We start from the raw sequence: 22578 nt of genomic DNA on the forward strand, positions 1-22578 counted from the left end.
TGCTGCTCTGCCTCTTCTGAGCCCCTGTGTCACACAATGGTTTGTTCCCTGCCTAACAGGTGCCAGTGCTGCACCGTCTCCAGGCTAACAGAGGGTTTAGAAAGCATTCCACACTGCTCTGGCACTTGGAGAGCCTTACAGAGCAAGGCAGCAGGGGGAGGCTGTTGGTATGAAGGGACTGACACAGCTGTGTTTTTGTTGTGTAACTATGTAGTTTTTTACCTGAACCTTAACATCACTCCTAACAATGAATGGGCACAAAGGTGACCCTCTAAGTTATCTTTGCCCATGGAGAGAACCAGTTCATGTCCTCAGCTCCAACCCATGGCTTAGGACAAAGTGCCATGGCCGAAAATGGGAACTCACTCAGTGTCTTTTCCTGTCGTATCCCAACAGCAGACTGCCAGGCCAACTTTCTTTGCCCGCAAATTTGAAGCTATAGTGAACCAAGAGATAATTGGCCAGCTGGACTATTACTTGTACGGCAACTACCCGTCGGGCACGCCCGGCCTACGGGCCTACTGGGAGAACGTGTACGACGAGCCCGACGGGGTGCAGACCCTCAGCGACGTGGCCCTCACCATGTACCACGCCTTCTCCCGCCTGGGCCTGCGCAGAGCCGAGACCTCCTTCCACGCTGCTGGAGACAACAGCTGCCGGTTAGTCTGGGCCTGCCTTGTCTTGGGTGTCTCAGGGGATGCTGACCGGGCCGCCGAGCTCCCGGGGATGTTGGTTCTACTCGGCTGTGCTGGCTGGAACCCGCCCTCACAAACAGGGCCAGGCAGCTGCAAGTGCACAGCACTTATTTCCAGGAGTATTTATGTCCATAATAAAGCGTTGGTTATTCTGGGTTGACATCATGTGACCTGTTTGCTGCACTTTTAAGGAGCTACTTTCCGGCCTGATGAAGACTGACAGGATCCAGTTGGGCAGTGCTACCCCCACTGCTACGTTTTCCTTGATTAATTTCAGCAAGTGTATTATAGCCACAGCTCCTAAACCCTCCGTGTGATTGCAGCAGAGGTCATGTTCACCTCTATTATGCTTACCAAGAGCAGAGGACAGGATTTCAGAACTAGTCTGAACACAGGCAGGTTAATGGTCCTTGCTTGTTTGTTCCCCTGGGAGCACACACGGAGTACACAGAGCTGCTTGTTTGGCTCAGTTTGCCTGCTTGGTGTAGCTGTCTGTGCCAAAAGTGCTGCAACTGGTAGGATCTATTAACATCAAATACATAAAATGTATTAATATATAAATATAATTTATAAATATATATATATATCAAATGAAGTTCCATATTCTTTAAAGGGAAATTTCCCCTATATTCTAGATTCCTTTTTCACCTATAAGCCTAGCGAAGAACAATTCAGTCTAAAAGAGATTTGAAACAAGAATTCCCGGAGTTAGACTTGCACAGAAAAGGCTCTCTTCATGGTAGATGTTTGCTGCCTGCAAACACACCTGAAGCTGTTTACATTCAAAGCAGAGAGGGTTCATCTTAATTCATTCTTCAGAATGTATTTCTGGACCCTGCCTTTTTTTTTTCCTAACAGAAAACACAGCCTAAGTCAGCAACGCTGAAGACATCCCCTTGTTCTTTGATGGATGGACGTTGCCCCTCTTGTGTTCTCGAGAGGGAACCAAATGTGCCTTGACCTTCCTAAATTAGTCATGGAAGTGCTGAGCAATGTCCCATTTAGAAAGATGTGGCAATAAGTGCTCCAGATTCCTATTAGAGTTTTGTCAGTGAAGGTTACTGGTGCAAAGCAATAAAAGATCAATAACAATTAGATAGAAATAATCACTAGTAGCATGCCTTCCTTATATGAAATAAAGGCAGACCTAGAGAAGTGCTGGGTCATTTGTCCCGCAGAGTGAAGCCAACAGAGAGGATGGGGGCTATGTGTAACCAGCACTGAAATAATTTGACAGTTACTTCTGTGCTTATTCCTTTTGCCAGTGTTCTGACGCTGATTTACATCAATTATCAATATCTTTTCTGAGGAACTTTCCATTGCACAGGAGCTCAAGGTGCTTTTCAAGCTTGCTCAGATTATAGATAGGGACATCATGTCACCCACTGCTGATTGCAGCTGTCCCTGGAATAAAGCATGGCTCCTTTACAGCAGGCTGGAGCCTCATGAAACAGTGCAGGGAGGAATTGCACTGTGATATGGAGTGGAGGCTTCATTTTCATACCTACCTGAGCCCCCTCGAAACACTGTGAGTCAGCATCCAATTTAAATCACAGAAAGGTGGATATTCCTCAGGTTTATGATTCACGTCTCTTCAATACTACGTTGTCTTTCTAGGTGTATGCATATATACCTTTCCTCTTTCCCTCCAGTGATTTTGCATGTCTCTAACACAGTAATGGCAGGGATGTATTTGGGCTGAGCACCTCGACAGTGTTCCTTTGCTGCTGGGGCTACAGCAGCACCGAGTCAGCTGATCCTGCAGTCACCACCCCAGCTCGTTTCACACCGCTGCTGGCACTGCAAGGAAAGCTGCTACCACTTCAGATCACATTTGGAGTCAGTCCCTGCTGCCTCCTGCAGCAGCACAGGAGATGTTTATAAGAGAAGCTGCCCTGCACACTTTTCTAACGAGGGCCAGCTCACAGCCTCAGGAAGCCGTGCCCCCCGCAGACTGCTCGGGTACCAAATGAGGTTGCGTATCAGCATCTTCTCTTGGAGCAACATTAATGTGTGATTGAGGTTTAATTTATTTCTTCCATCTCTAGGCATTTTTACTCACTGCTGCCAAGAGGCAATTTACTCAGACTATTTCAAGGATATTGTAAATATTTGCTGCTGCACACATATAAAACAGGAGGTCTCAGTACTCAGAACAGAAGTTAGGTTGTTGGTGGTATTGGCTGCGTAGCTTTGCTGTGTTTTTGCTCAGTCCATCAATGTTTGTACTCTGTCTTCTTATGTTTATTTCTCAAGCTCTAGAGACTTTCTTCTGGGTGTTGCTGGCCTCATGCAATGGAAAGGCTTCATTGGTCAGAGCTCCTCTTACTGCTCATGTCTTGAGCTGTGGTAACAAGCACGAGGACTCAGACTTAGCTGACTTACTGGGAAGGTGTGATACTGGGTGGTTCAACTTGTTTTGCAGTTAATGTCAGTGCTGCAAAGTAGTAAAATACTTCTGAGCTATGAATAACACATTTTTAATTATTTATACATCGTGTGTACCCAAACATCGTTACGGGAGTTTCTGAGACTATAGCAGACAATTGACCATACAGTTTATTATTTGAAGCTGTGAACACAATATCTTTAAATCTGAACTGTAACCAAACGCCCCCAAATCTCCCAACGATAGGTTTTGCCTGGTTGTTTGACCTTTTATCAGTTTGGGTTTTTTTAAATCTCAAGTCTTTAAGGAATGTGAAGTTTATTTCCTAAAATATAGGAAAATGGGGGCTGGATCCTGATGGCCTTGGCTGCAGTGCCACCCTAAAGAGCCGTACCCTTGGGGAAGGGGTTTGGGAATGGAGGGGGCTCAGGGCTGATGCTCGGCCTTGCAGCATTCCATGCTCTCCCACATGGGCAGGCACTGACCCTGCTGGGGCAGGAAAGGTGGCACCTGAAGCACAGGCACGTTGCTGGGGTATCCTTTATCCTACAGTTTATCCGAGCAAACAGTGCTGCACAGCCTGGTGATCTGTGTGTATCTCTGGGTGGCACTTTCTACCCAGAAGAGGTGCTTAGGGAGGGGAGTTCTCTGTCACACAGAGGGACCTCCTAAAGAGCTTAGGGCTGTGGATATGCTCTAAATGAGCATATATTCTTAGTAACATTTCTTTTACGTTTCGGGGTAATCGGAACAGCCTAAGAGTATTTGATAATGAGTCATGAACACATTTGAAATGTCTTAATGTACAGTGGTGGATTTTCTAGTTAAAATGAATGCTTCTTAAGCCATTAGCTGCAAGTAAATGGAGATTTCATGTCTCTCTTGTGTAACTGATGAGTGATGTGCGTGTGCTGTTTTACAGATACTACCCCATGGGCCATCCAGTTTCCGTCCACCTTTACTTCCTTGCTGACCGTTTCCAAGGCTTCCTGATCAGGCACCACGCAACCAATTTGGCTGTCAGTAAACTAGAAACTTTGGAAACGTGGGTGATGCCCAAGAAAGTCTTCAAGATCGCAAGTCCACCGAGTGATTTTGGAAGGTTGCAGTTCTCAGAGGTAAGTGTTCGTAGCCCCCCCATGAGCCTCTGGCATCAAGAGATTGCATACCAATTCAGCAGCCTTTGGGAACTGTATTCCATGTAAATTTTAGGTGAGAGTGGCTGTCTAGCACAATGCACATCCTCTTCACAGGAGATACTGTTGCCAGGTCAGACCTGTGGTCAAGCCTCACTTCTTACCTTACTCAGAGTTTCCTCACTCCTTTCTGTTTTAAGAATAAATTGAAGGCCTTTGCTGTTGTAAAAAGGACTCAGTAACTTACCTAGAAGTTTTGCAACCATCATTTTTGTAAGTGCTGTGAAAGGAACCTGGGGAAAATGTCATGTTTCTGCAACTCCAGGTGTGAATGGTGATGTCTTTAAACGTTTCTCTCAAGATTATACTGAAAAAAAATTCATAAAATTAGTGATAGTCAGGTATTAATACCACATGGGAGCAGAATATCGATGTTGTAACACAAAAGAGAAAATTATCACAGCAGTGGCTGAGATTTCCCCCAAATCCTGTCATTTTTTTCCTAGGAATTTTTCTCAGCATCTGACATAGAGTGTAAAAAATGTACCCTAAAATATATCAGGAAAGTTGACCACTAATAGAACGTGACATCTGTGTTCTGTTTTTAAGATACAACTGCCTGAGCAGTTAATTTCATGATTTTTCTTGTTAAGCCACAAATTTCAATTAAGGTATAAAATTGATTGAACAAATGTGTTCTAGTCATTATGGCTAAGTCCATAAATTACCATCTTCTTGGGCAATTAAGAAACGCCTAGGTGGGATTCAGTGTTTTGGTGTGCATGGCAAATCCATGACACTAATGTGCCGTTAAAGAGATGGATGGAAAGTGTGCTTCATTTGTCAATGTGTCTGATGGTAGGCTTGCCATTTCATGCAGTGATAAATGGTCATACAAGCCTTAATTCTTGTGATTTGTAGGAGTATTTCTGCTGTTTATTTAGTACTTTTAATCTCGCTTTCATCCTGATGCCTGCTCTGGGTCCTCTTTAAGAATGCAACGGGGCTGGCAGCAGAGACAGAGTTTTTTTCTAACAGTATGATAGAACGGAATATATTGATCTTCGTATTCTGGAACTCAAAAATAATTAGAAAGAACACATCTGACTTCATTACAGTTGTAGGGAGGAAGCTAACCTGAGACCAGAATTTACTCACTGGCCACTTGCCATGTCCCCCCTGGCCACAGGGCACCTTTTTTCCCCTCAGACCAGTCCTGCAGCAAAGCATGAGCCTGCCTGACAGACATCCTGCAGCAGCAGTGCCCCGGGGCAGCCTCCCCTGGCATGGCCGTGCCCACAGCTCTGTGGGGCGTGTCGCCCTGCAGGGAGGATCCCTGGATCCCATGGGACTAAGGAGCTGCTCCTCACAGCCTCACAGCCTGGTCTGTGAGCAGCCCCACAGGAACTGCTGTTGCAGGGAAGCCGTGTGAGTGCAAAGCATGGGAAGAATTTAATCACCGGTGAGCTTTTTTCAGGATAAGGAAATATTTTCTTCTGTTTGAAACTCACAAAAAGAGTTTTGGTGGCTGCTTACTTGTTTTCATTATATGTTCTCACCTAAACTCTTTAATTGTCCTCTCCTTTTATAGATGATTCATATTTTAAAAGACCAGGAGGTACAAAGTAAATCATTTAATCTTTTCTTAATTGTTTATTTTACTATCTGCCTTCCCTTGGCCTGCAGGGATCTCTGCCTCTGAGCCAAATTATTCTCTCAGTTACCCTGGTATAAATCCAGCATTAACTTCTTCAGCTTCAGTGTGGCTGGAAAGCTCTGATCTGCTACAGCTGATTAAAATACCACTGCTTTGTCAAAGTCCAGTGAGTGGAAAACAAACTTAGCAGTTTAGCTAAGATGGGAGGGCATTAGTGTTCACAGAAATGAGAATTAAGACTTGTGCTTATTGGGACATAGAACTGCTGGTTCTTCAACAACTTTCACCCCATGATCTGACAGGAATTTAAAAGCTGAATGGGGCTGTTTTATCTGGGAGCTTTCTTCCCTCTCCCAGCTCACACCAGCCGGGCCAGCAGGAAGAGCACAAATATGCTGCATTGAGTGTGCTCCCGAGTGTATTTGTGACCTTGATGCACAACTGAGATTGCAGCAGAGATGATGGGATCTCTCCAGTCAGTGCTTCCTGCCCTCTGCTCCTCTGCTTTGCTTCTCAGACTTTGCCTCCCGAGGAGCAGATTTCACCACACACCATGGAGAGGCGAGTGGAAAGAAATGGGCCAGCTCGGCTGCCCCATGGCTGGTGGGGTTAATGACAGTGTTCTGCACTCAGCCTTGGGCTCAGTAAAGTAAAATAAACTCAGAGGAAATCCGAGAGAGATGGTTTCCAAGCGTGAAACTCCCACACCTCCTAAAATTGGCTTGTGCACAATGCACACAGTATGTGTCCTGCCAACCTGGGTTCAGGCAACTTTTCCAAGGAGGGCAGGAGATTTATTTGCTGTGCAGAACCAAAAGTCTCAGCTCCCCATCTATCAGATGAACACTAAGTTCATTTCTGGTCTTGTTAAGACTTGTGATTCATCACAGAAAATAAAATAAACTAGGTGGCAGGCAATTAGTGTGTATTGTGTGAACCTAATGGTCCTGTTTGTGGTGAGCAATGAGACACAAACCCATAATCAAGGCATAATTTATCTTGGGAAAATTTTATCTTGGGACCAAACGGACAGAAACAGAAGTTTTAAGCCAATGAGACATTTCCAGCTTTCCAAACATACCCTGTGCACAGTGCTTGCTCCTGAAGCCCAAACTAATGGTGATTAAAACAGTGATGTGAAAAATGTCAGTTTCTGTGCCACATCCCTTCATAATTTATTAGATTTTCATTACTGCTCGATTCCATCCCATACTTTGTGTATTCCATTTGAAAGTGAAAGCCTACTAACAATGTTTTAAGGGGCTGTGAAAATTATTATAGGACTGTAGTATCTCTTGCCCTGTAAAATCAGACATCTCGATCCTGGGAACTCAGCTGTGTAAAGTTCAAGGGAAGAGGTATGAACCTCTAACCAGTGCTTTAAGTAAAATTCCCTATAAAATACTGTGCTTCTAAAAGCAGCTGTACTGCAAGCTGAACAGCTTGGGAAAGTATGTCCCCAGCTGGAAACCAGACATAAAGGGCAGATCCCGTGAGAAGATGTGTACAGCTCCCTGCCTTTCCCTTCCCTGAGGTGCCTGTGGAGCATTGGTGTGAGCCCTGGCTTTGGGGCACGTGGGGGTTTGGGGTGCCTGAGTGCCTTTTTGTTGCCCTGTGTCCTCCTTTTTGTTGCCCTGTGCCCTCCTTTTGGTTCTGTGCTGTTGTTTCATGGACCTGCACACCGTGACAGCGGTGTGACAGGCTCTCATGGGAGGCAATTGTCCTTTCCTCCTCTCTTCCCCAGCCCTTTGGCTGTAACTTTTGGTTTGCATTAGGGAGCCCAATACCACGCTTGCACAAAGCTTAGCAACTAGACAATGATTTTGTTATATTTTTTTCCCCAAAAGCAACCTTAGCTCTTTTACAGAGCACTCTAATAAATAAACCTTTGTGCACGTGAACACGTCTCAACATCTTTTGTGCAACCTGGTATTGAGCAGTGTCACCTGGAGGCTGGAGCAAGGGGACTGTAACTTTCTGATTTCTCTTCCCAGGGATGAAAGGCTAAAGAGAGGGGAAATAGTTGGATGTCAGGAATGAACGCTTAATTTTCAAGGATGAAGTAAGTTTTCTTCAAGGAGTTCTTCAGTAAGAAATATCGAATGTAGTGGAAAGAGCTTCCTCACAGGCTTTTCTTTGCCCAGGAGGGTGTAGATTTGTTTCACGTTTTGTGGCTTTATTATTTCCAGGTCTCTTGAGCACCGGTAGGTGTGACATGGCTGCACTCAGTGAAGGTTGGCAGAGTAGATAATAAGATCTGGTCAGGAAATTTTCTTTCTCAGCTTATTTCCATATATATTCAGTCAGTCTTGTCAGGAGAGTGCGCACTGACAGCTCCTCGAGGCAGTCGATGCCTGGGTCTGATATCTGGGCTACGCTGTCTGGTTTGATTAGCTGGTGTGCTGGGTGAAATACCTCTGAAATACCAGAAATGCTGTGTTGATTGCAGAGTAGTGGAAGGCTCATTTCGTCTCGTATTCTGCAGTGTCATAGTCCAGTAGGAAGAATTCATATGATGACAGATGGATTTAGGGTGGTAGGGTTTTATTTTACTGACCTTGTAGCTTTTTGCTTTCAGTCCTCCTGTAATTTGTCTGCCAACCACAGGGATTTATTTAGAAGGGACTGGAGACTGGACAGTTTCCAGTACAGGTATCAGTAGTAATAGGCATCAGGTAATTGTTATGTTTTGGGGATTTGTGGGGATTTTGGCATTATACTGGAATCACTTATTCTCATGAAATGAGATGAAATCAAGAAGAAAAATCTCTGAAGCAAATGAGCTACGCTTATTTCTTATGCTTTCGAGAAAGCAGGTTCTGACCATGCCCCTGTGAGGTGAAACTTAGGGACAAGGACAGCTCTGTGTTGGTGGAATCTGCAATATCCACATATATTCTGAAAGTGGGGATCCCTCCTGGGTGTGCATGGATCTCTAGAGGCCACTTGAGAGAATCACGTGGTTTCTGTACAGGGAACAAATCAACTCTTCAGTCATCTACACTGTCTGGAGATTAAGGCAAAAGAAGACTCGAAGGACTATGAGGGGTTTAATGGCAATAGCTTGTAAGTTTGTGTTGTTCCCACAGGTTATGGGTGAACCACTGAAATTCATATAAAGAGCATTGAAATACGAAAGCTGCTAGGAAAAAGTCCATTAAATATTTACACTAGATTGTGAATCAGCTGGTTTACTGTTCCTTAGTGAATAAATAAAAAACAACGTCACTGTTATGACAGTAAGAAAAGAGATTACAAGAAATAACTTCCCACATCAGGCAGGCAGGGAGTGCAAGGAGACAGCATCTCATGGATGGATTGTAGTAAAGAACCTGATGTGACTTGTCCTAAAGTCAGCAGCAAAAGCTTCTTTCCTGGTCTTAGCAGTAGCTGGTTAGGTCTCTACTGCAGGTTCCATCTCTCATATGTGTAGAACATTTTCATGACCCAGGAGATGATGGCTCAGATTTTTTTTCTGTGCATAGCCTGTGTTCAGTCACTAGGCTTGGTCCCTTATGGACTGCTTCTGTGGAAGGAAGAGGGAGCTGCTATAGCCTGTTATGTCACCCTTAAGATAAAGAAAACCTTTTTATCCATCAAAAGTGGACCAAAAAAGCAAGCCTCGCATTCGAGGTTGTCTCACAATTTGTGTACACACTGTACACAACATCTTAGGTCATGTTGCTGTCAGCTTTTATATGTATGTATAATTCATGTCATTAGAGAAATGTGATTTGTGTCTCTTGAGAGCCCTTATTTGACACAAGGGTCTGAGATGCTTACAGAGGTGATGCCAGCAGCAGTGTGTTCTTCCATTTCAGATTGGCACCGAATGGGACGCCAAGGAAAGGCTTTTCCGGAATTTTGGAGGACTCCTCGGGCCAACAGATGAGCCAGTGGGCATGCAGAAATGGGGAAAAGGCCCCAACGTCACTGTGACTGTCATCTGGGTGGATCCTATTAATGTAATTGCAGCAACATATGATATCCTTATTGAATCCAGTGCCGAGTTTACTCACTACAAACCACCTCTGAATTTGCCCCTGCGACCCGGTGTCTGGACAATAAAAATTCTACACCACTGGGTACAGGTAGCTGAAACCAAATTCCTTGTTACTCCTCTCACCTTCTCCAATCAGCAGCCTATCAAACAAGGTAAGTTTTATTATTTGCTATAGGAATAATACAGTTATTGGGTCTGTACTCACTGTAAATGCTGCTGTTAAAAATGAAGTAGCACTCTATTGGAAAAGGATATAAGAAAGGAATTTTATAGATACTAAATCAGAAGAAACTTCTGCACTAAGACAAGTAGAAGTGTCTATATCCAGTCTGTAAAACACAGCCACTTTGAACAAAAGACTATTTATATCTTTAAAATATGCACAGTTCAGAATCCAGAGAACTTCAGACTCTCAGTAATCTAACAGCTATTGTAAAAGCCATCATTTAGAAACAGAAAGAAAAATTGACCTTTCTGTGCTGCTTTTCATTCACATTTGCTCTTACAGAGTTACAGACGTTTAAACTGTTTTCTTGACAAAGTTTGTGTGTTTAACAACAAAAACATTAACACACAAATGCTGAATTAGGCAAAATTACCCTAGGCCAGAGCTCACCTGGCATATTGTCAGGTCCAGGCATTCACTCTTGCCTGATACCTGCTCAGTACGTGCCAAGCAGTTGTTACAGAAATATCTGTGGATACAGTCCTGGGATCAGACCCACGTTGACAACTTTTAGAAAGAAACCTTTTTTTTTCCCTGCCAGAGCAGCCCTGAGCCATCCAAATCCAGAGGTTGTTTTGGGGCTGCCAGTGTCTGCAGGCTTCAGCAGCAGTTTGCATGGCACAGGCATCATCTGAGTGCCAGGGTCTGCAGCCAGTGTCCAGGACACTGCTGGGAGAAGAGGGAATGTTTTACAGCCACACCTGTTATCTTATTCAGTAAGATCAAAACAAACATGTTGCTCTGAATATCTTTACCATTCTTCTTAACATGCACAAGTACTTCCATCTGCCCAGTATTAATATTCATAACTTTAGACATCTTAAATTTGCTGGATACATGAATGATCCTATTAAGTTTTCAGAAGTTCTTCTTCCTGACAGGGCAGCAAATAAACTGAGTCAGGCATTTACCTTCCAGCATAACGTGCTGCTTCTGTAATGCAAACACCAACAGACAACTGCTGAGAGCTAATGCAGCCCTTATCTCACTCAACAGGAGCTTGATTCCACACAGTTCCCAGCAGAAGAGCAAACTTACTGATTTCTGCTTCTAACATTTGGTGGCATCGTTTCTTAAGCAGAAACTAAACCACCTCCAACCTGCTCTTGTTATTAGCTAATAGGCAGTGATAAATTGTGAACAAACACCATGTGTAGAAGGAATACATTTTTAAAGTTTGAGGCAACCTGCTTCTAAATGCAGCTGTTTTACTGACTCGTCTCCTGGAAATTAATGAATTCCATGTTCTTTGGTAATTTAACGTCTAAGGCATAAATTGGATGGAAAACATGGCATGTAGCAAGTAACCTTGCTACTTTTGACTATAATGTGAGAGCCCCATGGGCAGGTAAACGTGTCTCAGACACTGTGCCCACACTTTATGGTATAAAGGCAAAATTCCCTTTGGTCCAAACTCTGAGTCTGGAATAATTCCACTGAAGTGATGTAGTGATTCTGTATTGCCCGTTGATACACTGGGAGAAGATCTGGCTCGTATTTTTTGTTGCAGAGCCTTGTTCATTCATATGGTAACTAGAATCTGCTACAGGAATGAAATATAAAGCTTGGGAACAATATTGTCTAGGAAAAGGGTCTCAGGAATGATTTGCTGCTGATGATCTGATGTATAATCTCTAGATGATAGAGGCATGGAGGTAGAGAAGAAAATTAATTTCAGGGGCAGGTAGTGACAACTCCACTGTAGTTAGAATTGTATTTACAATGCAAATTCCTGTTGCTTGGTTTTTAAGGCTTTCTGTCTCAGACACTACTGTGCTCTGTGCAGGCAATTGTCATTTAGCTTTGATTTCCAGCTTTTGTCAGTTTGTCACCACTTTATTATTTAAATACATTTTTCTCTGCCAAGTAAAGGCATTTTGAGAGTATGACAGAAGAATTAGAACTCCTAAAAGAACGATTTCTGTTACTGTAAACAATGAAAAAGCTGCCAGAAATCTTCTAAAACGAAGGAATAGTATTCTTGTCTTAACATTTAAAATAAAACATACATCAGACTTAGCAAGGAGTTGTCAGCAGAGGAGGGGAATATGTTTTAACGGAGATTTTAAAATTTTGTTCTTCCAACCATCCTCCCTCACCACCAACAACAATCCCCCACCCTCTCTCCCCTGGAAAAAGAAAGCCCTTGTCAGAAAGATTGCCCTGGAAAGTAATTTGCTACTCCAGAAGCTTTTTGAATGACTGATAGTTTTCATACCTCTTTGCATGTAATTTCCTCAATAATGATTTGGGCCCCTCTGTCTCATACACTCCAGATGTAGAAACTGGAGCCCATGTACATAAAAATCTGTCCATGGTCTTGTGTGCAATTTGCTTGTGTCATTCTGAAAAGCATTTGCACAAATCTGGCAGCAGCCACTAAAATCTTATATCTTGAGAACAAGGACACAACAACAATCCCTGTATTTCCTAAATCAGTGCTCATCTACACATCACTTCAGCCCAGAGCACAAGGGAAAGTTGCTTTTGGTTTCCCAGTGTCATGAAGGGAAACACTTGCTCTTCTTTTGAATAATCAAAGTGAAACATGTTCGTTCCTGTATCATGACTCTCAAAATTCATTATTGCAACTCAAAAAAATGATCAAGGGACAGCTGCCAGCAAAGATGTTTTGTTTAGCAGTTTATAAAAGCAGCATATGCCACTAGTTTATTCATTTTTCTATTTCTGTTTATTTATTAATTGTGGCCTAAATTCTGTGCATGCAAGTAAAACCACAGAAGGAAATCAGGAGCATGTGTTTTCTTTGATATTGTGTCCAAATGAGCATAACTGATAGAATGTAAATTGCTTTAAAAGCATAGATTCATTGACCTTTTCAAAACCTGGATCCGAAGAAGATCGGATCTTACATGGAATTACTGGGGATGCTGTTTGGGGTATTTCTGCTGTAAATGAGGTTCCCAAAGCTATTTCAGTGGGAAATCTATAATCTAATGTTATTTATTCTTTCTTGCTCCTCTTCCCCCTTCCAGTCATCCAAATCTATGTCTATTTTCTCTACTCTGAGTTGTGTCACTGATCAGCTCTGCCTTCAGCAGATCCTCTGGCTCAGGAATGCCTTCAAGTATTGAAGTTGGAGGAAGTTTAAAAAAAAAAAAAAGGAAATTAAGTGAATTTGTGAGATAAATCATTTGGAGATATCAGGTTCACTCACTCCACCAGAGTCCCCTTCCCTCTATGTCCTGCACAGACAGATTCCAGTTTATTCTTCTAAAAAATGATTTTGAGTTTCTCACCATATGGTCGAGTGTGTTAAAGCCAAGTACTCCGTGCTTGTTTTAAGGACACGGGAGGGCTGCCAAGGACCAGCAGGATGCTTTAGGAATAATTGTGCCAAGACTAAGAGGGAATGGGATGTGGAGGAGACAAAACAGGGAGCAGATCAGTAGAAGATCACTAGCAGCGATGACAGACAGGAGTGGGGGACTCTTGCTATCTGCTTTAGGCAGTCTGAATTTAAGCACAGTTTGCAGACTCGAGGCCAGATGTCCAGGTCCCCTGCACAGGGACTGCAGAGGCAGAGCCAAACAACAGGTATAATTCAGAGCATTTAGCCAGCAGTTCACAGACTATAATCCAAGCTACCCAGCAGATTTCAAGTCCTAAGAAAACAGCAAATTCAGCAGAGGTTGGCTCTGCATCCCCATCATCCCACTTTTCCCCCTTCCCTGCTCTACAAAGGCCATGTAAAAGTCATGCCAAGTGTGATCTTACATGTCTCCTGGGGGCACAGGGAGGGGCAGAGAAAAAGGCAAAGCAATTTCATTTTTAAATTGGAGTTTATATTCACGGTAAAGTTTCCACAGCGCTCTCCCAGCTGGAGCGCCGATAATGAGTTGTCATACGTTTAATGGATAGTGCCTGCTCCATTAAAGCCAAATAGGTTATGGTGAGCCAGGGGGCAGGTTCACTTCCGAGGCAGAAAAATCCCCAAAACCTCAAGATGATAGTAAACTCTGGATTGAAAATAAATAAATAAATGAATACATAAACCCCTTCTTCCTTCAAGCAAGGAGGGCAGTGAAGAAGAGCAACCTCCTTCTTTACCTTAAGAGAGACCTTTCCTGCTCAGTTCCCAGCTTGATGGCATGTCCTGGACATGGAGCTGCTGATCTCTGCTGCTCCCAGGGAGCCTGAAACACCAGTGCCTTGTCCCTGTGCCCCCAAACTGCAACCAGCCCTTTCAAAGCCTGACAGCATTAGCAGACACAGGCGATGCACACAGGCACCTCAATGGCCTTTTAACCTAATCCATATTTATAGATCATCTCAATTAGTATATACTGGGAAACCTTTGTTTTGCCCTTGGTTGTTTGCAGTGGCTCAATCAATTCTAATTGCATCTATACGGATTATAAAGTGGGTGGCAACTTGTGTCAGAACTGCTGTGATTTCTTTAAATTAACCAGAGGTAACATGACATGTTCTTGATAAATGCAGTAATAGCAGCAGGCAGGCACATGACTGCAGAAGAGCAGACATGCCCTGGAATCATCATTCCGAGAAAAACCCTGAAGATAGGGATTTGCTTGGAAATTTAGTTCAGATCCAGCCGACAAGGAGTCGATTAGCTCCACAATGAGCAAATGCAGCACTGTCTTGTTTGCTGCAAGAGAAAACAAACAAAATGTCAATAAAAAATTACCTCTTTGCCCGAGGGTTTCAGCACAATTCAAGTAAAGAAATAAAGCTGTACATTCTGTGTTGCTTTAAAAAACCCACAGGTCTAGCACCCTAATGTGTACCAAGGTAACCACATTTTTCATTCCTTAGCCCACTCTCTGTCTGAACTCATTTGCTTTTTCTGCAAAATGAAGAACAAACCCACACAAAAATTCTGAAATCCCAGCCTGTGCGGCTGGCTATGGTTTAGTTCAAAGAAGTTATACCAAGAAAAGTCAGTTGAGAAATGTGCCCTCCCAGAGTAAAGAGCAAATAAAAATGGAGGACAAAAATAACCACGTTTTTTAAAGCTATATTTTAGAGCCAGTGGAATATATTTTGCATTGATGCATATCCTCCTGAAGTCAAAGGGCTGCTTGGATGTGCTTGCTGGCAAAAAAGTCTGGCTTAATGTCTGCAGTTCAGCTAATTTTGAATTGTTTGCTCTAACCATACAGATGTAAATGTCTAAACGCACCTCTCACAGAGGCAAGCCTTATGTTCTTCATTATTTTTTCTCGAACTCTTGCTCATGACACTTGACTGAAGTGTCAGTGCATTAACAGCACACCCAGTGGCTCCAGCCTCCTTTTTACAGCATTTCAGGGCTTGGGAGCCACACTGTCCCTCTCCTGTACCAGCCCAGTAAGTTACAGAGTCATGGTTCTGTCTCTGTTGTTTTTCCTTTAATGCACAGAGAAACAGCACACATCTCCTATCACTTGGATGAGCAGCATCCTCTTTGCTTTCTCCTATGAACTGTTCAACAAAGACCTAGAGGCTCCAGGAGAGGGTTCTGGGTCAATCCTCATCATTTCCTGTTGATGAATGTATGTAACTCTGCACTCAGGTTGCTGTTACCCAACTTTTCCTTTCTAGGACGTGCTGACACCCAGGCTGGGGTGACATTCTGCTGTGGGGCCAGACAGTCCCCCACCAGTATCAGGTCAGGGTTCATCAGAGCACATTTAACTGTGGGCAGTGGAAGCCCTTAACACAATGTGTGCTGCACGGCCAAGCACTGGGTCCTGTGGTTTCTTTAGTTTTCATTCCTTCCAGTCCTGATAATCCACCAAGTCCTGAGGCCTGGGACAAGTGCAAGGCTGAGCCAGACAGAAGAGCAAGTTCCATTTCATCCTGTTTCATGTCTGAATAAAGATCTCTCTTGTTCCATGCACTAAACACATGCACAACAGGCTTTGATTCAACAAGCTCAATGAATTGCCTGTTTCAATCAGATGATCCTGCTAGTAATGCCAACTCTTATTTATTTGGGGATTTTTCCTCAGAATGTTCCTATTTAATTAATATGTTGACAAACAGTCTTCCATATTTAATTGCTTCCAAAGAAGGAAATTTAATCATGTATATTTGTTCTGTTTCTTAAACTGCAGTGCTCTGGCAGAACACACTCCTGACACATGTGCGTGGAACTAATTCATTTTGACTAGAGGTTATTGTGGATATCTACCTTTTAAAATACAAAGAGGAGGTTAGATGGATGCAGGAACAGTTAAGTGATGTATAATGGTGATGTGGATGTGCTGAACAAGTTTAATTGGGGATTTGCAGTAATGGAATTGAACAGTATTTGACATTAAAGACTTTGCAAATGTAACAGCAAAGCTCCAATTAAACGTCCCTTTTTCCCTCTGAATAAATATACGGATTTATTGCCAGCACCTGAGATACTGTCCTCTGTGTAGAAGAAAGGACTCAGTGTCAGGCTGCAGTGCAAGCAGCAAGGACATGTGGAAGAAATTGTAGCCATGAATTTGTAATTCCTGGCCTCTGACGCTCGCTGTGCACTGTGCTCCTCGCCTGGAGCGCCCTGAATGGGCCCATTTTCTGTTCTAGACAGTGTGTCTGTTGGCAGAGCTAAACATATCCTCTGTGCTGCCAGAGTGAGGATGCTGGGGAAGGCAGCTGAGAACAGGAAGAGATGGTTGGAAATTTACTCCCAAGAGGCACTCGGTGAACATTTTTGGAGGGTCCCATTCTGATTTTATGTGCAGCACCTCAGTGCAGTCACAGACCTTCAGAAGTCAGACAACTTTAGACACAGGCAGCCTGACCCACAGTGTCCACTTTAGGTCTTTGAGAGCATTGTCACAGCCTGACATTGATTTTTACTGCAATATTGCAGATTTGGGATATTGTACTGCATTTTGCTGAGATAGAAGACTTACTGTAAGGAAAGCAACCACAATGCAAAGAAAGTGTCATTAGGGAATAGTTGTGCTTGAAATATAATTGTCATGAGAGAATTCTTTCCCAGGGAGACTGGAACTCTTCCAGGAATGATATTGGGGCTACACGTATTTCATTATGTTTCTGGTCTGTCCAAGGCCATAGTGTTGCCAGGAATGGCAGATAGAGCTAAGAAATGCTGTGGCTTTTCCACAACCGGTCAAGGTTCATCTGTTTAGGGGAGAAAAAAAACACAAAACACTCTGAGATCTTGGCTCTTCCTCCTAGACAAATCAATGATAGCACTTGAAGGTCTGACAGGGGTTGGCAGCCTTTCACACCGAGCATCCTTGAACTGTTTCCTCATTTCAAAGTGCAGCCATGGCTGGGTGTTCTACAGCTCTGAGGATGCTGGTTGTACTTGTTGATGAAAAGGGCGATGCTGCTTTCAGGCTCAGAGCTCCCCCTGCTAAGGCAGTGCTCTCAGGGTGAGCATCACAGTGAGCAGAACTTACAGTGCTGAGCACAGCCAGTCATCCCTGGGACACAGCATGTCCTCAGTGCTGGGGAGATGAACCACGGTGCACCACTAACCTTGGTCTTTTTGTTTGCTGTACCCTTAGATCCTTAATGTTGGGTTTATTATGCACTAACTTTTGGGTTTATTTCTGCATTTCCAGAGGAAGCCATGAAGTATCACAGCGGGCCTCCAAAGAACGCGTACATGGAGCAGAGCTTCCAGGGCTTGAACCCCGTCCTGAACATGCCCATCAGCGCCGCCCGCGTGGACCAGGCCAAGAGGAACGCGGGGCTCGTGGGCGCCCGGCTGGAGGCCTGGGTGGACTCTCTGGTGGGCAGCGTCTGGTCAGCCGTGGACATCTGCAGCGTCGGCCCCACCGCCTGCCCGGTCATGCAGGGCTGTGCCCAGACAGCCTGGAGCTCCCTGAGCCCAGACCCCAAATCCGAGCTGGGCCCCGTCAAACCCGACGGCCGCCTGAGGTAGCATCCAGCACACCCTGCTCCGGCATAGGGTTTTAAAAGGGAATTTAACCTTGCTTCTCTGTGAATCTCACACCAGATTTCAGAAACCTAAGGGAATGTTACATTTTTTTTTTTGTTACCTATTGCAATATATAATTCACTTAAAAAAAAAATTCAAAAAAAAAAAAAGAATTTCAGACAAGGCCTTTGGCACTGCCCTCTCCATCAGCTCTGTTGGGAGCAGCTTCACGTGTCCCACAGCCTGTGCTGTCCCATGGGGACCCAGCTGTACCACGTGCTGCTGCACGCACTGTCTTGTGGGTTTGGAAACAGTAGTGCCAAGCCATGGGGACGGCAGTGAAGGAGCAGCTGCTAAAAGTGTTTTTTAAAAATAAATTTGTCTGTACCTCTGCTATTTCATAGGCTTTCATTATTTTGCTACCATGAATAAATCACAGCAAAATTCCCAGAGGTCAGTTACTGCAGGCTGGAGCCTGTATGGCCACATGACCTCACAGAACGTGAAATAATTACGGTACACCATCCCTCTGGTTTTTAATAACACGAAGTCATTCTGGACTCAGCTGATGTCTGTTACCCTAGTTAGAAAAAAACAAGCAAAAGGAGAAACTTTCAGAGATTTTTTAGACTAATTTCACTAACAACTCTAAATGGAATCAGTGTTTTGCTGTATTAGTCTTTTATGTCTCATGCAGTCGGGTTCAGGGTCAGCATAGTAAGAGTATTTATTAAAGAAAAAAGAAGTATTTTGAATTTCAGCCTTTTCAAATCTGCAGGTATTTTCTGAGCCCACCTGAGCATTTTCACAGACTGCCAGTACAGCAGGTGTGCATGTGTAGGTTGGGCTGGGTTGTGATGTGTCTGCACACATCCTTTGCTGATTTTGCTCATGAGCTGAGCTGAGTTTTTTCTCAGGCGATGGAGTTGCACAGAACCAGTGAAATGATCAAATTGGGACCTAAATCTGCAACAACAGGTTTCTTCCCTAATTTGAGTAGTGGCTAGTAAGTCTTAACACTAATTCCCTCCCTTGGTCTCAGATCTCCATCTCTTTGTGAAGAAGGATCCTTCTAGGCTTGTGCAGGGCGTCTGGAAGGCTGTGCAGGACGTGGGTCCCTGCCCAAAGCCAGGAGCTGAACAGAAAGGAGAGCAATGCCATGTTTCTCTCTGCTTTTACTTTATTCTGTCAGTCTACCCTTGCCTGTCTTCAAAATTCCTAGCAAGCTGCATCCTGTTTTAAATAGGCATGTTTTGCATCATTTTATTCTGCATTTTCTATAGTAGGAAAAAATTAATTTACGTTCCAAGAACTTTTTCAAATATAGGTTTTTTATGCAAATTCATCTCCAACTAATGCATTTTACCTTAGCAAAAACATGCACTTTGTTGTTGTTGCTGTGGTAATAATCTCTTATTAGCAACAGAGCCCAAAAAGGCCATTAGAAGCTATTGGGTAATTAGGAAAGAAGTCTTGTTGCTCTAACAGAGTAAGGTGTCTGTTCACCTTTCTGTGTGCATGGCTAACTTTTTGCTGAGAGTTAAGTGTGCACATCAGGAGGGAAACAGACCCTTAAATCATTCCATAATCAAATCTCACAGGAAGGTTGAATTCCCTTTTAAACAACAATTGCAGTATGACTGTAACACACAGATCCCAGTGACTCGTAGAATCTCTGTCATATTGGTTTAAAGCTACTTGCAGTTTGCTTTGGACTTGAAATTGTGGTGTCAGCTGTGCTGGCATTAAGGCAGAGCATTGAAATGTTTATCTGGCACAAAAATGGATGCATAGAAGGAACAATTTAGGTATTTATTATTTATGTTTTAGTCAATGACTAATTAGTAGGTGCTGCCTTTGCAGCTTGAAGATTATGTTATTTTACTAACTGAAGCTGCCTTTATTAAGAAAAGGCCTTCCTCCCCTCACACCTCCCTTTCTTTTTTTGTCTTGATTTTGACAGTCATGAGCCGTAGTTTTAGGGAAGTTTGTAGCAATGAGAACTGGTTGAAATATTTCAGTCAAGATAATGCTCCAGCTTTTCAACCAGCTCTAGAGGAAAGCGTGTTTGAAACCAGGGTTGCCAACAGGTTTATGTAATAGAATCACAGTGTTATTTCCTATTCAGTAGGGGGCTTTAACAGTGCTTGTCTTTAATCTAACATTCCTTTGTGAAGTTCATCTTTTCTGGGGACCTCCAATCCTCACTGTGAAATCCAGGGCTTTAGTCACACTGATGCAACGGCAACTGCACGGTCCAAGCCCTGCAGATTAAATGAAGAACGTCATATTTAGGGCACACAATAAAATTCATTAACAAGCCCAGGCAGTGCTTGTTCTCAATAAGGCTACCAGGGTAGTCACAAAATCTTCAGTCTGTCTTGCACATAAGCATATGTGTAGGGTGCACCCACGCGCGCACGCAGATAACTTCAGTTTTTAATTTTGATACTTATTTTTATTCTTAAGCAGGAACGTTTTCAAGTGCTTTGTTGGTAAGTTTTCATTACTAACTAGACCAAGCAGAAGATGACAACGTCTTCTGTGGTTAGGAAAAAAAATCTGCCATTTTTATTGTTTAAAATATAAGGTGCAAATTATTTTGTTTTAGTACAAAGAAAAGGGAAAGAAAATAAATGGTTGCTGATATATCCATTTGCATTATATGCTTGGTTTAAAATATCTCAAAGCAAAATTTCTATTAGTTTATTTTCTGAAAGGAAAAAAGCATCTACACAGTGAAGTTTTGTAGCAAGCTGGCAATCCAGTGCTGCTGTTAAAACATGGGATGCAGAGCTGAAGGGGCTGACCCTGCAGTCCTTTCTCAGGCAAAACTTCCACAGAGTGCTAATGCTGAGTGAGGGCTTCAGAGTCAAGTCCAGCATACATAAAAGGTGTGACAGTATGCTAGGGTTAAATTGCTGTCTCTGTTTGAAGTCATGAAAGGATAAGCTGCCATTTTTGGCAAATCTTCTGGGGGCAGTGTAAAATTCTGGACCTAAATAACCACCTCTACTATAGCTATTAATGTGCAGACATGGATCCACAAGTTATATATGGTACTCTGTGTCTGCATTACAAAGTCCTGTAGTTGTGAATGAAAACCATGTAAAGCCAGACCCTGCAGCAGGGATCAGTGGCAGGTAGCACTGCTAAGACCAACGTCCTGCTTAGTGGTTTTTCTGGCTTGAAACAGCAGCACTGGGAACCCGTGATGAACACTGTTGAATGTCAGAAGAGAATAACTTCACAGATCTTACATTTGGTGAAAAGGAGAATTCAGAGCAGGGACCCACAGTTTGTATAAAAAAAAAAGCAAGTTATCCATCTTCATCTGAATGTGCAGGTGTTATTTTCCAATCACACTGGCCAGTCCTGGCCGAACGGGATTCCAGCTGAAAGCCAGGTTTGATCAAAATTCCTCTCAATGGGAGAGGATTATATTTCCATAGGCACACATTTGTCCTCTGTGTGTAATGCTTTCCTTGTTTAAATTCCCTGCCCATTCTGCACAACAGCCATGTAACACTCCTGTGATCAATCTGTATTACACAGAAAGGGAATGTGGCAAAATGCAGAACATCTACATATGTGATTTAATGAATTATGTCCAAAGTCAGTCTTAGCATTATGCAAACCTGTTTATATGGTAATGTTAAACCCCGAGGCTAAATGAAATAGCTCAAATGACAGTTTATTTTCAGATTTGTCCAATTCTTTCTTTGATGACATTTGGACATTGAGTAGTAATATTTGCATTTTCATTTCCTGATATTCAAGGGGGTTTTTTTTTAGAATTGAAATTATGTCTTCATTTTTTGTGCTCCTGGCAAGCAGAGAATTTTAACAATTCCTTCATGATAGCAAGTGTTATACAAGAAAGTCCTTCTGTATCTCTGTTGTTAAGCCTTCGTTTTTGCTAAGCCTAGAGATACAGGAATGTGCATTCGTGTATTACAAATTGACTTTCCTGGGTATTGGCTTCAGTGCACAATGCCTGTACAGTTGTTTAACAGTGTATTAACAGTGATCCTGCAGCACCTTCAGAAGGACCAACTAATGGGCATTCACTTTCTCTCCATCTCCTGTAGCACTAATTGCAATGCTAATGAAGCCTTCATCACTCTTAGCTACGATTACAGTGAGCAGAGTTGTGAAGTCAGTGAATTAGAGCTGGGATAGTCTAAACCTAACCACAGGGAGAGATGAAGGGTAAAGAAGATGCTTAAACTTAGCAAGACTTTGACAAAATTGTGCTGCAACAAAACTTTGAACAAACTGGGCTCCTTCTGCACAGCAAGGCTGAGAACCACTGATACCCTGAGAACTCAGCTTTGGCTTTCCAGATAAAAAGAAAACAAGATCCAGATCTTTCTTGTGACCAGGCAATGAGGACCAGCTTTCTGTTGATTTCTCTCATTCTCTTTCATCCCAGCTGTCAGAGAACTGCCAGCTTGCTGCTGGCTACCACGCCCTCCTGGTTGTCTTCCCAGATCCCAAAGCTTCAGGAGTTGGCCACGTGAAACTTTGGCCAACTCCACCACTTTCCACTGAGCAGGAAGTTTTATACTTGTGTGAGCCAAATCCCTTCGGCTT

The 22578-nt window shown here is 43.2% G+C and overlaps 1 protein-coding gene across 5 annotated transcripts in view; it reads left to right on the top strand.

Annotated features, from left to right (window-relative positions):
• Window positions 1-18378, top strand: part of XYLT1 (xylosyltransferase 1) — a 173130-nt gene extending 154752 nt beyond the window's left edge. For 3 of the 5 annotated variants that reach the window (XM_064672902.1, XM_064672905.1, XM_064672907.1), the window contains 4 exons: window positions 397-659; window positions 4007-4202; window positions 9699-10032; window positions 17663-18378. In XM_064672902.1, coding sequence (XP_064528972.1) covers window positions 397-659; window positions 4007-4202; window positions 9699-10032; window positions 17663-17985 — 1116 coding nt within the window. In that variant the 3' untranslated portion in view covers window positions 17986-18378. The remainder of the gene's footprint in view (window positions 1-396; window positions 660-4006; window positions 4203-9698; window positions 10033-17662) is intronic. The other 2 variants (XM_064672903.1, XM_064672906.1) reach the window with 1 other exon arrangement.
• The last annotated feature ends 4200 nt before the right edge of the window (window positions 18379-22578 follow it).

This window comes from Pseudopipra pipra, chromosome 16 (genome assembly GCF_036250125.1).
Source record: "Pseudopipra pipra isolate bDixPip1 chromosome 16, bDixPip1.hap1, whole genome shotgun sequence".
NCBI lineage: Eukaryota > Metazoa > Chordata > Aves > Passeriformes > Pipridae > Pseudopipra > Pseudopipra pipra.